This window comes from Carlito syrichta, unplaced genomic scaffold (genome assembly GCF_000164805.1).
Source record: "Carlito syrichta isolate Samal-C Ts95f unplaced genomic scaffold, Tarsius_syrichta-2.0.1 Scaffold256284, whole genome shotgun sequence".
Taxonomy (NCBI): Eukaryota; Metazoa; Chordata; class Mammalia; order Primates; family Tarsiidae; genus Carlito; species Carlito syrichta.
Window position 1 is genome coordinate 470,850 of NW_007200380.1, and position 15,775 is coordinate 486,624.

The window sequence follows — 15,775 nt, forward strand, 5'->3', positions numbered from 1 at the left end:
AAAAAATTAGCCGGGCGTGGTAGCGCACGTCTGTAGTTCCAGCCACTTGAAAGACTGAGGTGGAAGGATCGCCAGAGCCTAGCAGGTCGAGGCTGGGCGACAGTCTGGGTGACAGAGTGAGACTCCAACTCAAAAAAAGAAGACACAGCCCAACAAACCATATCTCTACTTTGCTCTTTCTGGAGCTTTAGTTCTGTGGCTCCCATTGTCTTCTCTCCTTGTTTCTTATTTTCTTGAAATCTACATTATGTTTGTTAATAAACCCAACTTTCTGTCCTCCAGTTAGCTTCCATTTTTCTTGTAGATCCCTCTATATGTGAGTAGTGTCCATTCCTCTCATCTTTGGCATCAAAATCTCAGTCGTCTCTATCACTTTCCCTTCTGTGGCTCTCCATACAGAATTTGTTACCAAGACTTTAGGCTGTCATTCATTCCTTTTTCGTTCCCATTCTTGCCATCATTTCTTGTTTAGATTATTTTGATAGATTCCAAACGCTGGTATAGTCTTGTATTTTTTTTCTGTCTTTCACAATCATCTTTTAAAAAACTTTAAATCGAGTCTCTTTCCCTTCTAAAAATTACCAGATTTCTTATGCCTCCAACATTTTACCAAACTGCTCTAAGAAAGGAGGTGAGATAGTAATTAGAGCTGTTAATAAGATTACCATTGATGAAATATGGTCAAATCAGTTTTTAAGTTTCTATACTATGACTCCCTCTTCAGTTTTCTAAATTCTTACCAGTATACTTTGAAAAGTTCTGCAAAACTAAAACTTATGAATCTTTAGCCTAATTTGGTAGATTGTGTTTTACAGTGATGCCACAATAACTCTCATACCACATGTTCTTTTTGCAATATGACACTTCTCCTACTGAGAGGGATTCATTTTGCTCTCTTTGAATATGGGTGGGCTTGTGACTAACCTGGAAGTGTTGCTATGTAACTTTTAAAGGTAGGTCATAAAAGGTGATATAGCCTGAGTCTGGCTCTCTTGAGACACTTGCTCTTGGAACTCAGCCATTACATTCTGAAGAAGCCTGTGTGGAGAGAACAGATGGTGAGGGAACGTGCAGGTGTTCCAGGATAACAACCTATGTGACAGCAGCATTAATCACCAGTCATTTAAGTAAACATACTTCTAGATGACTCCTGCCCCCAGTGATCAAATCACACCTAGCTGTTGAATTTTCCCAGCAAAGGCCCCAGACTTTGTATTAGAGACAGACTATCATTGCTGTACCCTTTCTGAATTCCTGACCAACAGAATCTGTGAGCATAATACAATAGTTGTCTTAAGCCAGTTGTGGGATAGTATGTTATGTAGCAAGAGTAACTAGAACATTCAGTATTTCCTGAGAGCAATATTTTTTGTAAATGCAGTAACTATTAGCTTAGGGTACATGGTCCTTGGAAGACATTTCTCTGAAATTACTGGTTTTCCGATTTGTTAGCTTGGCATTCAAGGCCTTCATAGTCTGGAGTAGAACAGCTTCAGTACCGGCCTGTATATATCCAGCAATTTGGTCTCCTTCCTAACCAATATTTTCTGAAAGTTTCCATATCAATATTCTTTGACTCTTTTAGAAAACCCTTATGATTATTGGCTATTGGCTACTCTCATTTGTGAAGTGCCTGTTCAGATACTTTTCCTGGTTTTTTTTATTGGGATGTCTCTTACTGATTTGTAGAAGCTCTTTGTATATTCCAGATATGTGCCTATTGTGGGAAAACTATATTATATGTATATATATTTTATATATATTTGTGTATATATAAGATATGCACATTTCTTATGTGTGTGTGTATATATATGTTTATTTCCCATCAACAGGCTCATATTCAGAATACTATACATATATGTATATATTTGTGTGTGTCTATAAGCATAGTGTCTTCCACTCTGTGACTTGCTTTCTAATTATGTCTTTTGCTAACTGTAAGTTCTTAATTCTAATGGATGCAATTTCAAATCTCTTCCTTTAATGCATACTATTAACTTGTTTAAGTAACCTTTGATCACCCTACACTGATAAAGGTATGTTCTAATGTTATCTTTTGGAAGCTTTATTGTTCAGCTTTCATATTTAGATCTACAATATACCTGGTATTATATTTTGTGTATGGTGTGAGTGGAGTCAAGATTCATTTATTTTCTACTTGGATATCCAGTTGACCCAGCATCCTTTATTTGAAAGAACTTCTTTTCCTTGCTTCCCTGCAAGGACACCACTGTTGTTCATCATGAGTATGTTTTCATCTGTTTCTTGAGTTCCTGTTTTTGTCTACTGTTTTGTCTATTTGTTTGTGTTTGTGTTTAGTAATTATATATTTTTATTAAGTCTGGATATAGGATAAAGTCTTCCAACTTTGTGTTTGTTCTTCAAAATTGTCTTGGTGACCAGACATTGGCTCACTCTTGTAATTCCAGCCCTTTGGGAAGCTGAGGCGGAATGATCACTTAAGCCTAGGAGTTTGAGACCAGCCTAGGCAACATAGCAAGACCTTGTCTCTACAAAAGTAAAAAAATCATCTGAGCATGGTGGCACATGCCTATAGTCCTAGCTACTCAAGAGGCGGAGGTGGGAGGGAATGCCTAAGCCCAGGAGAGGTTGAGACTGTGGTGAGCTATTATCACACTGCTGCACTCCAGCCTGGGTAGCAACAGAGTGGGACCCTGATTCAAACAAACAAAAATAGTCTTGACTATTCTTGACTCTATACTTCCATATACATTTTAGAATTCACTTTCCAATTTCCATTTTTAAATAAAGGAAAGGAAAACATCTGTTGATTTTGATTGGAGTTTTTACTAAATATGTGAATTAATGTAGAGTTTACTCTATATTAGTGAATCTTCCTGTTCATGAATATGATTTGTCTCCTTATTACTTAATTTCTGTCAATAACCATATTGCTTTTGTGTAGAGGTCTTTTGCATCATTTGTTAGATTTATTCCTAAGTGCTTGATTTTTTTATGCTGTTGTGATAACTTAAAAAATTTTTATTTTCTAATTGCTCGTTGCTGATATATAGAAATATATTTGTTTATTGCATCGGCTAGGACTTCAATACAGTATAGAAGTGTTGCTAGTAGACCTCTATATCTTTTTTTTTAATCAGGGTCTCACTCTGTCACCCACTCTGAAGTCCAGTGGCACGATCTTGGCTCACCACAACCTTGACCTCTTGAACTCAGGGGATCCTTCTGCCTCAGCCTGTTTCAGTCCCACTCCTGAGTGGGACTACAGGCATGTGCCAGTATGCCTGGATAATTTTTTGATTTTTTTTTGGGTAGAGAAAAGATCTCGCTATGTTGCCCAGGGTGGTCTTGAACTCCTGGGCTGAAGCAATCTTCCTGCCTCAGCCTCCCCTATATCTTGATCTTAAACACAGAGGAACTTTCAGTATTTCACCCTTTGTAAAATGTTTTCTGTAGGTTTTTAATATTTGTACTATATGAAAATAATATATATTTCATATTTATATTTTTATAGAAGAAGATCCTTCTATTTCTTCTTTTTAAAGCATCTTTCATGACTGTATTGGGGTTTTATTAAATATATATTCTGAATCAATTGAGATTATATGATTTTCATTTGTAAAAATTTTTTATTTTAAAGATGTGGGGTACAATTCAGGGTTAGGTATACAAATATTCATTATGCATGTACTGTTGATGAGACGTGCCCCACTCCCCTGGCAGTTTCCCACTACTACCAATCCCGTACTCCCTCTCCCTTGGCAGTTTCCCACTACTGCCAATCCCTTTTTTATAGTATTACGGTAATTGTTTAGGGTCTGCTTATGAGTGAAAACATATGGTGCTCAGTTCTTTGTTTCTATGATCACTCAGTATTGTAGCCTCTAAGTTCATCCAAGTTGCTGTGAAGTTCATAATTTTGTCCTTCTTTATGGGTGCATAATATTCCATCGTGTATATGTACCACTTTTTAAAAAATCGAGTCCTATTTTGATGGGCAGCATGGTTGGTTCCATGTTTTTGCTATTGTGAATAATGCAATAAGCATGCATGTGCAGGTATCTTTTTCATAGAGCGATTTGAGTTTCTCCGGGTGTAGTCTGTTAATGTAGTAAATTAAATTGATTAAATTTTGAACGCTTAAACCTTTCTGTTGTATATACAGTTTGGTTGTCGTGTATTCTTTGTATGTCACTGGATTTGGTTTGCTAATATTTTGAGCAGAAGTTTTGCATCTATGTTCATGAAGAGAAATTGGTCTATAATTTTTCTTTCTTATGTCTTTGTCAGATACTGATATCAAGGTTTGCTGGCTTCATAAAATGAGTTAGGAAATGGTTCTTCCTTCTGTACAACTCTGTGTAAGACTGATATTATTTTTTTTAAGTATCGATTTAATCTAAACCAGGAATGATCATACAGTATCTTTAATAGATATGGGTCTACTTGGGTTTTTGTATCTTTTAAAAAATTTTTCTCATGTCAAATTTATTGGCAGAAATTTCTTCATAATATTATTTTTAATTACTTTTTTGATGTCTGTAGAATCTGGAATGATTCTGTTTTTACTTCTAATATTGGTTACTTGTGCCCTCTCTTGATGAGTCTTTTCAGGAGTTTACTTATTTAAAAGGTCTTTTCAAAAAACAAACTTTTGACTTTGTTAATCCTTTCTAATATAAACTTTCCTATTCTGTTAATTTCTGCTCTTTATTATTATTGACCCTTTCTATTTTATTTTGATTCATTTTTTTCTAATTCCTTAAGCAAAATGGTAAAATCCTTTATTTCTAGCCTTTTTCCCCCTTAGTATATGCATTTCAAAACTTTAAACTTTCCTGCATTCATGCCTTTATCTGCATTTCATACTTTTTTTTTTTCTTTTTTGCTGGGTACTTGATATGTCGTGTTTTCTGTTCTCTACTGCATCTCTGCTTTTTGCTCATTTTTATATTAATTATACTTTGTTTACTCTTTTACTAACTTGTCTGTATAATGGATTATCATAATTTATTTAACATACACATTCTTGTGAAATTCTTTTAGTGGTTACTGATTTTTTTAACAGATTAAAAAAATTTATCTGACCTTTCTAATTCTCAGTGGAGGTTTATTTGGAAACAAGCTGATCTGTCATTGCTAAAGTAAATTTAGACTTAATTCTGACATGTTTTAAACAAAACAAAACAAAAAACCTCAAAGACCACTTCCAGACTCACCGTGTAATATACTAAACATTTATTATATACAGGTCACTAGCATGTTAATGTTTGCTGCTAGACTATTTTTTTAAATGACTTGATATAAAGCTCTGTTGACATTTATATATATATATATATATATATACACACACACACACACACACACACACACACACATACATATTTATATATTTGTTCTTCTTATATGGTTTGGATATATATCAGTTACAAGTTTTGTATCTCCGCCCTGGGCCTCTAAAAATCAAATCTGTACTTGTCTAGTCACCAAAATTTTACAAATATTTTACAAGTAGGTTTAATATGCTCAGGAATGGCACTAATTGTCAGTCATTACCCAAAGTGTATGCTCTGCTGTGTGTCATTGTGGGACAATAACACAGTTCACAAAGTTGTCCACATTTGATAATTATGCATAAAGTTTTTGGAATTTGAGGAAGTTTAGAAGCTTCTTATCCACCTTATATATGTGTTTAATAATACAAGTTATTAGATATTGTTAGTCCTTTAACTTTGAAAGAAACTGTCTTATTTACCTCTTTTTCAATTTTAATGTAGTTTAATAAAGACTGTCTGGACATTGCGGCACAGGCTTTTCAAAAAGCCATTTGCAGTTCTTACGTGAATAAAGCAAGTAGCCAAAATAAAATGCAGATATGATTTGGATGCTGAGGATGAATAAGATGTATGTATAACTCCATATTCACATATTTTTGTTCATTAGTTACAGCCTAATTGTTCTCATTGTCAGACTTGATGGTAAATATTCTAAATAAATATATAATATTTTACATATTAAAGTCTATGACAGTATAAACATATGTTATAAATAAACCAGCCAATGACTTTATAATATATTTATATTATTAAATATTATAATAAAATAATTTACAATAAATATAAATTTGAACCTCTAAAACTTATACTGGTCAAATGCTTCTTTTCTCTTTTAGATATTGCTTAGGTTCTTATAAGATTTAATTGGAGAAGAATCTCTTCCTAAATAAAACTAGAGGTCCATTAAAATAAGCAAATAAAAATAGGAAAATAGACTTGCACAAATTGTATCCACACTTGGTTTTTATCCAGCGTAACTATTGCTGCTTGTCAAAATTGATGTTATTAAGATTGCTTATAGGCTAAGACTGAAGGCGGGGCCATTAGCTGTTAACAATATATAATTACAACACATTACCTTTTGTGGTCTGACACTTATTTGCAGAACTGAATTACCTTGTATTTTTAGTAAGGAAGAATTTGAATTCTCATACCTCAAATTTTCCGTTATTTCTTTTACATGTCTGTGTGGGATTCAGAAATATAAGAGTGAAGTTAAATAAAAGATGCTTTATAAATGCTTATGTTTGCTTCATGTTTCCCAGTTGTATCTTATTTGAGGTGTTAGAGTTGCAGTTACTTTTTTGTTTCCCAATTTTTATAGTCGTTGTTTGAATTTTATATCTACTTAAATTCTTATTAATTTGGGGGCTAAATCAAACTCCCAAGATATCATTTACTTGAAGCTGAGTATTTATGAGTTGAATATATTTAATTTATACTTAATAACTTTCGATTCTCTTCTGGTGAAAGTATTGTTTGGCCAGTGTCTTCTCAATCAGTGCTCTAATTTAATATTATGTTTAACAGCTAAATCTAATATTGTTTCTAACACATTATAAATGTCAGAACTTTTATAAATATACTGTGTTTTGTGATAGTTTTGGAGACTGGCTCCAGTGACATTTATTAGTGAACTTAAAAATGATTCCGTTACTTTGGGGAGCTAAGGAAAGATGAAGCGATACTTTTATTTAAGTCAGTCAGTATATTTTGAATAGAGAGGAATCCCTACTTTTTAATTGAGGATTTTTTTTTCCCCAAGTATTATTATTTCAGAAAATTGGTTTGGATTTTTGGTTATACATGGAGGTTAGATTATATATGTTTATTTCTTCTCTCTCCCTAAACTACTAAACTGACAGTGAAATTTTAGAAATGTTAGCAAGTAAATGCATACATTATAACCAACTTAGCAGAGCAATTTTGTTAGAACATAATATTTAATCATTATATTTGACTACAGTTTACTTAATAATTCTCTAATGTCATATATGTACTTTTTAGAGTCTGTATAATGGAGTATCATAATTTATTGAACCATTCATCTATTAATGACCATTTTTACTGTTAAGAATAGCAATCATGCATCAGTCTTAAAAAATATAGTTTGGGTTTTTTTAGAATTGATTCCCCAAAATGACTGAATCAAAGTTTGCATTTTATGGATATTGATCCATGCTATCAAATTGCTTTCCAAAGACCATTTCCATTATTACCATCAATGTGTGGAATTTCTCGTTTCACTACATCTTAGCCAGCGCTACATTTGTCTTAAGATGTTCAGTCTGGTGAGGGACTGGTGGTGATTGCAGTGACTTTCTTAACTGTGGTGCTGTGGGAAAGTGTGGCTTGCCATGAGTAACAAGTTTCACCAGGTAGAATTTAGTTGACTGCCTTTGCTACTGCCACCTTATGATAAAGACAGATGCTGTGAGTTTAGAGGAAGAGGCAATTTCTTTTACTTGAGTGCTCAAGGAAGGCTTGATGCAGGAAGTCAGTCTAAAGTGGGAAAGATTTCTAGACAAAAATCTTGTCAAAATTGAAACGAGGGTTTAGACCTTATGGAAGGTATGGTTCTAATCCGTTGGATGGCAGAGAAATTTGCTGGGTTGCCTGAGCCAAAGCTGATGCACAATCACGGTGTCAGCAGGACTAGCAGGAGGGCATGCAGAGGGAATCAGAGCACTGGTGCAGGTGAGTCTAGTCTAGTAGGTGAGTACAGAGGACGTTGACTCACTTTAGGTACTGCTAGAATTGGAAGTTGCTCCCTGTGCAGCAATCTAGAACACTTCTCTCTATGGCTTTGGGCAGGATAGTACCAGGCTGCTGTGTGAAACAAAGGTCAAGGGGCTGGTTGCCCGAGAATATGCATGTGGGCTTTGGAGATGGTTTAGGGAGTAGCCACCTTGCCTGGGGCTCCTGGCTTCAGTGCTGTTGCTGCCTGAGTAGAGAAGTGGGGAAAGAAAGCACACAGCTGCCAGCCAAATGTTGGAGAAACCTGTTACCCATAGGCACCAAGCATTGTTTTTCAGCCTTGACATTATTAACTTTTGTGGCTGGATAATAATTTGTTGTGGGGGGCTGTTCTGTGTATTATAGGATGTTTTGCAGCATTCTTGGCCTCTAATTACTCTGTGACAGTCGTTCCCCAAGTTGTGACAACAGAACATAGCTCCAGATATTGGTATATCTCTCCTGGGGGCAGATCATCTCCAGTTGTAAACCACTGCAGTAGAGAAATCTCATAGCAATAGAGCCATGAAGGGGAGGAGAAACATAAACTCTCCAGAAACCTGCTGAGAAAACACCTTCCTCCTGCAGAATCTCTCTAGGGCATTCTACTGACAGAGATTAACATCATGGCAAAGAAAAAATATTTTAAAGACCCAGATTTTTTTTCCCAGAGCAGGTGATGGAGGATGAATTTGGAGCTTGAGGCAATAAATTGATAACTGCATGAGGGTGGGAGCATTCTGGAAGTGATTGGAAAATTAAATATGAGCAGAATTATGGGAGCAGAAAAGCATAGGGACACTAAGGAAATGCAAAGACAAGACAGACTAGAGTGTGAGGTTGTTGTAAAGTATAAAGAGGAGAGAAAGCTTGAAATACATGTTGAGTCTTGACTTTGGAGGGTTTTGAGTGAGTGGAATATAGTGAAAGAGGAAGATAGAAAGACCAATAAAGGTTTGAGATTTGGTGCAATCAATAAGCCAGGAAGGCAGAGGCAGACCTGGAAAAGTGATAGAAATAATCTGGGCCTACATTTTTGCACATACCTAGATTATTCAGGAAATTATTCATGACGTTATCTCCTATCTTGGGTTTTTTTCCCACCTATCCATTTCATAATTTAATAATATAGTGCTTTAATAATACATAAAAATATGCTTACAGAATTTGGGACAGGAAAAGAGTAATTGAAGAAGGAAATATGAGACCATATGGAGTTCACTGTCCCTCTTACTGTTCTGGCGAGAACGCAAGGGCAAGCCATAACCTCTGTACTTTTATCCCAGGTTTCACCAGTTGAGAGTAAGGGAACCTGTCTCAGTGGTAATGCACAGAACTAAAAGAGAATAATCACAGCAGAGAGAAAGTGGAAGTTATTCGTGGTCACTGTTGATGTAGACTATAGAGGGGAGCTGTAGGAAAGGCTAATCTGATTTTGACTCAAACTCCTCTGTAGTCTTATTTTGTCAAAGATGTTTCTCCCTGTTTCTAACTACTCTTGTGGTTTGTTTAATTTGCCTTGCAGTCCTATAATCCAGAATAGTTGAATAGTCTTATATTTTCCATACGTCCTTGTGACATCTTCTTCTAAGTATACTGGAGTCGATCATACTCAGTGATTTATCACAGAAACAAAGAACAGAGTCCCATATGTTCTCACTCATAAGAGGACCTTGAACAATTATAATGCTATAAGAAAAGCGATTGCCAGTAATAGAAAATTGTTGTGGGGGGGGGTTGGCAGTTGGGGGAAACTGCTAGGGCAGGAGGGGCATACCTCATTAACAGGGGTACCTTCATGATCAATGTTTGTATACCTAACCCTGAATTGTATCCCACATCTTTACATTAAAAAGAAAAAAAAAGAGATTAGCCCTTTTTTATTCTTGAATCTTGTCTTTGGCTCAGGGTTTTACACTATGCTAACTCTTCGTATACTTTTCTCCATTTATTTAGAAATGGACTCAGAACTCAAGGAAGAAATTCCTGTCCACGAGGAATTCATTTTGTGTGGTGGAATTGAAACCCAGGTTCTAAAATGTGGGCCCTGGACTGACCTCTTTAATGATCAAAGTGTCAACAGGCCAAAGCTACTTATTTTCATTGTTCCCGGTAAGTATAAAAGTCCGAATGAAGAGACTTTATTGTATATAGACACTCATAACTATGTCTGATTTTTAAAGTACTGTTAGGAGTTAATTACAGAGCATTTGGTAAATACAGAAAACCTTATGGAAAGAAATAAAATCACTTTTAATTTTAACCCATTTTGACCTATTGATAACAACCACCCTTAATATTTTGATGACTGGGCTTTTGGTTTTTTTGATTGGTATTTATATTTTATGTATTATGTTATTTATTTTGTTTATATATGTGAGTGTGTGCATATATATGTCACAATTGGAAGTATACCATACATGCAGTTTTGTGATATGCTTTTCAAAAAATTCTTAATATTTAGAACTTTATCAATATTTTTGACAGTGTTTTTTAAACTTTTTCTATTTCATTTCAAGATGATTATATTTTATTAAAGAACATTTATTTATTCTGAGATTTTGTAACTGGGTCACTTGTAACTTTTGCTAGATCACTGTCAGTAGAATGTTAGGGGTAGATGCTTGCTTGGCTGCAGGAATAATAAGTCCTTTTTAAATTGTAAGTTTGAACCTATATGTTTATAATCCATTTGGGGTTTTTAATCTGTGCACTGCCAGTTTAAAACCCTTACTCATTTTTCAATTATCAATATTATCAATATTTTTCTTATTGACTTGTAATAGCTCTTATTTTAAAGTTGAATTGTGTTATGTCTGTTATACATGGCAAGAATCTTTTCTGGTTTATCTTTTAACGTTATTTATGATGTTTATTTGGTTGTACAGAAAGTGCCATTGTTATGTGGCAAAATGGTCAGTCTCTCCCTTTAAGACCTCTGGGCTTTAGGATTTTCTTCAAAAGCCCTTCCCTACTTTAAGATTATCAAACAAGTCTGCCATGTCTTCTATTATCTTTATGGTTTAATTTGTGATTTTTAAGTCTGCATCTAGAATTTAAGGACTGGTTTAAGGAAGGGATTTATTTTTCCTGTCTCCTTAGGTGATTTTCTACTTGGCCCACAACCATTTGTCTTACAATCTGTCTTTTCCCTACCGGTTTACAATACTAACTTTATCATAGAGTAGACTCTCCTATGACTGGGAGTTCCTGTTTCTGAACTTTTGTGGGTTTTTTTGGTTTTGTTTTGATTTTGTTTTGTCTCTTCATAGGTCCATGTTTTTTAATCATTGCCATTTTATGATACCTGTAACTTTTTTTTTTTTTTTTTTTTTGAGTTGGAGTCTCACTCTGTCGCCCAGGCTGGAGTGCAGTGGCCGCTCCCGGCCACCGCAGCCTCGACCTGCTGGGCTCTGGCGATCCTTCCACCTCAGCCTTCCAAGTAGCCGGAATTACAGGCACGCGCTACCAAGCCCGGTTGATTTTTTTGGGTCTCGAGCCCGCAGGCTCAGGCAATCCACTCACCTCAGCCTCCCAAAGGCGTGGGATTACAGGCTGAGCCGCCGAGCCCGGCCCTGTAACATATTTTTTAGAACTTGTTCTTGCTCACTTTTATTATTTTACAGAATATGACTTGACTTCTCTTCTTTTGGCTCTGGAATGTTTTTATTTGCTTCACTAGGAGAAAATAAAGCTTAAATGATCTTTAAAATCAGCGTTTCTAAAGTTGATATCATAAAGGCAATTGTAGAATGATAAATTCTTGAGACTGGGAAGGGTAGGGGAGTGGGAGGGGAGATAAAGAGAGGTAGGTTAATAGGTACAAACATGCAGTAAGATTAAAGGAATAAGTTCTGTTGTTCAGTAGCAGAGTAGACTGACTGTAATTAACAACAATGTATTGTATATTTCAAGGTAGCTAGAAGAAAAAACTTGGATTGTTCTCAGTACATAAAAATGATAAATACTCAAAGTGATGGATGCCTCAAATACCCTGACTTGATAATCATAGTCTATATATGTAACAAAACATCATATGTACCTATAAATATGTAAAATATAAAAATAAAAAGTGAATAACAAATTTGCTTTTCTAGTTCCAACACAGTTTCTCAGATGTAAACACTTCCAACATTAGTATATTCCTCTGATATTTAGTCCACATTTTTAAATGAAATACTTATATTGCTGTTTCTTGAGTTTTTAATATTATACATTACCTGTTAACTTTCTCTATGAAAGAAAAAGATTAGTATCCTTTTTTTTAAATAAAGATGTGGGGTACAATTCAGGGTTAGGTATACAAACATTGATTATGCAGGTACCTTTGTTGATGAGGTGTGTCCCTCCCTGCCCTAGTAATTTCCCTCAACTGTTAATCCCACCCTCACTCCTCTGACAGTTTCCCACTACTGCCAATCTCTTTCTTATAGTATTATAATTGTTCAAATTACACTTATGAGTCAGAACATATAGTACTCTGTTCTTTGTTTCTGTGATAGATCACTGAGTATGATCGACTCCAAATCTATCCAAGTTGCTGCAAAGTCCATATGTTTGCCCTTCTTTATGGCTGTATAGCATTCCATTGCATATATGTACCACATTTTTTTATCCAGTCCAGCTTCAATAGGAGCATGGTTCGTTCTATGTTTTTACTTTTGTGAATAGAGCTGCAACAAGCATACGTGTGCAGGTATCTTTTTTGTAGAATAATTTGAGTTCCTCTGGGTTTATTCCCGATAGGGGATTTGCTGGGTCATATGGAAGGTCACTTTCTAGTTCTTTCAGAAATCACCACATTGTCTTCCAAAGAGGTTGTACTAGTTTGCATTCCCACCAAGAAGAAGATTAGTATTCTTATACTTTCCATTCCATATACACAATCATGCACCTCTTTTTTCTTGTCTTCCTAGTATGGATATACTACAGGTTTTGGTTACATCAGTATTCAGTGCTTTTATTATTATGACTATGTATTTTAGTATATCATAACATATTATATTATATTATTATATATAGCTAAGCCTATAGGGAATTATGCATACTTTTCGTTTGCTGTATATTTTTGTTTGCTTTCCCTGAGTTAATAGTTGTCCCTTTTTTTGCTTATTTTTCTATGCTTTAATAATTTTATTTATTCTAGTCTATTCTCTAGAAGTAAAAAAAAAAATCTTCCCAGTGTATTTGAGTAATCAGTTGGTTTTTTGTTTGTTTTTCTTGGAGCTATCTCTCTAGAACGCTCTGTTCTTTGGCTCCAGCCTGGACTGATTGCTCTCCAGGCATTCTGAACAGCTGCCATCCTGGGGATTCCTGTCACTTTCTCCTGGGTTGAATCCCCTGTTTCTCGGATACCATATTTCTCTTTTTCTTGGTTTATTCTCTTGTTTTTGGTGGAGCACATATTCTAGTATCTTCCTGAGAAGTGATACAAGGGAAGTAATCTTTTAGAGATACAGCATGTTAGAAAATGTCTTAGACTTCTAGGTTGGAAATAATTTTTCCTCAGAATTTGGAGGTCATTAATTATTATTTTCCGGGGTTCAGAGCTGCTTATGAGAAGTCTTGGTATCATTCTGATTTTTGACCTTTTGTATGTGAAACTTCCCTCACACCCCACACTTTGGAGACCTTTTCTCTTTGTCCTAAGATTCTGAAATTTTACTGTGAAGCATCTTGGTGTGAGTATTTTTTCTTTTTTTTTGAGTTGGAGTCTCACTCTGTTACACAGACTGGAATGCAGTGGCCGCTTCCAGCCACCGCAGCCTCAACCTGCTGGGCTCCGGTGATCCTTCCGCCTCAGTCTTCCGAGTAACCGGAATTACAGGCATGCGCTGTCACACCTGGTTGATTTTTTGATTTATTGTGGAGATGAGGTCTCGCTGCCCCAGCGGGTCTCGAACCTGCCGGCTCAGGCAATCCACTTACCTCAGCCTCCCAAAGGCACGGGATTACAGGCTGAGCCACCGAGCCTAGCTGAGTATTTTTTCATGCATTATACAACAGGCTAGAAGGAAAGATATGAAGTTGGTTACTAAAATGGAAAAGTGTGAAGGCATATCAGGGGGACGTGAAGTAGTTCCTGCCATCTGACTTCTATTTTCTCTGTTAAGAGTTGAGGTATTTTGTTCATGGTGAAGGGTGAGTAGTAGCCTTGAGGAAAGTGGTCATCATTTAGAATAGGAGATAAACAGAATGTAAGGAATTGTCCACCCAAAACAAGTAGATGTACTTTTGAACAGGTCTATGAATAACAAGTATATTGGGAGTGAGGTCTAAAACAACAAAAGGTTGAGCTGGAGAAGGACTGAGTTAGGATGCTTTGAATGTTAACCATTTCTGGCTAATGAAGATCTAGACCTGTGGCTCTTAATGTTGATGTCAGGATCAGGAGTATCACCTGAAACCTTTAATTAGAACTGCAAGTTGTTGGGCTCTATCCCATACCTTCTGAACCAGAAAGTCTGGGGGTTGGTCAGTCAATGTTTTAACAAGTCTTCCAGGGGATTGTGATATCCACACCTGATCTAGAGTGTGGCCATAGGAATTATTAGTTGCTGAAGTTGAATGTAGGTGGAGTTCTTTGGATTTGATAGTGAATTATGGGACAAAGGTGCTGGCTCAGTTAGTCCAACTGGATTTTGAAATGTCCTAAAATATGGCATGGCAAGCGAAACTGTCATTTAAGGGTCAGGATTTTCAGGGAATGTGTGAGTGACAAAAAAGTTGATTGATGGGAATAGAGACCTCTACCGAAGACCCTTGAAAGGAAAAGAGTCCTCAGTGAAGACACTGCAGATGGAGAGAAACATAAAACATTGTTTCGTTGTCTCATTGTTTATAGTACTTTGGCATTTTCAGATTACATTTCATTTCCTAGTGTTTTTTTAATGTTTGTCCTTCTATTCTTATTGCTGCACTGTAGATTGGTGCTGCTCATTAGTTTGTGGGATTCAGAATTATATTTTATTTGGGGGCCTAGTCTATTTCTACTGTGGGGAAAATTAGGATGACATTATTTCAAGGATTGTTAAGCTGCTGTAAATACCATGTTATGCCTGTATTTGATAGACTGGTGTTTAATTTTAAGTCACTATGCCTTTTTAGCTGGCAAAATTAATTCTTCGCTTTTAAGTTAGTAATAACAGTGAGGAGTGATTTGTCAGAATCCACGGATTGAATAACTTTTCATTTAGTTTCATCTTTTCCAGGGAACCTTAGATCTAGAGTTTTTTATTAAGTGACATTGTCCTTGAACTTTCTTTAAGTAAGGGAGGCAATTTGAGGACTCACTATAGTAGCACACTGAATCATTATAATTCTCAGGCAGTTATATAGGGATAATAGAGTCATGTGAATTATCTTATACTGTGAGCACAGTGATTGGAGATCTAGCAGAAAAAGCTTCATGGATGGGTCCAAAGTTCTGTCCACTTTACCACCTATCATATAGATGCTGTGCCATATTAACTTAATGGCAGTTACAAAGTTAACTGGAAGGCATAAATCTATACATTTAGAGTTTATTGGCAGTTTATTGAATTTATAGAGTTTATCAAAGAGTTTATTGGCAATCAGGGCCTAGAGATGATCCCCAAAGCCTCTGTTATTCTTGGACACTTGACTATTGTGTATGTGTTCAAGTATGTGTTTAGAACACATTTTTTTTTTGAGTTGGAGTCTCCCTCTGTCACCCAGACTGGAGTGCAGTGGCCGGGAGC

At 35.8% G+C, this 15,775-nt stretch overlaps 1 protein-coding gene across 1 annotated transcript in view; it reads left to right on the top strand.

The window, feature by feature from the left end:
• The window catches only part of LDAH (lipid droplet associated hydrolase), a 75,950-nt gene that overhangs the window by 8,675 nt on the left and 51,500 nt on the right, over positions 1-15,775 (top strand). Inside the window, exon 2 of the mRNA XM_008052095.2 lies at positions 10,011-10,166. Coding sequence (XP_008050286.2) covers positions 10,013-10,166 — 154 coding nt within the window. The 5' untranslated portion in view covers positions 10,011-10,012. The remainder of the gene's footprint in view (positions 1-10,010; positions 10,167-15,775) is intronic.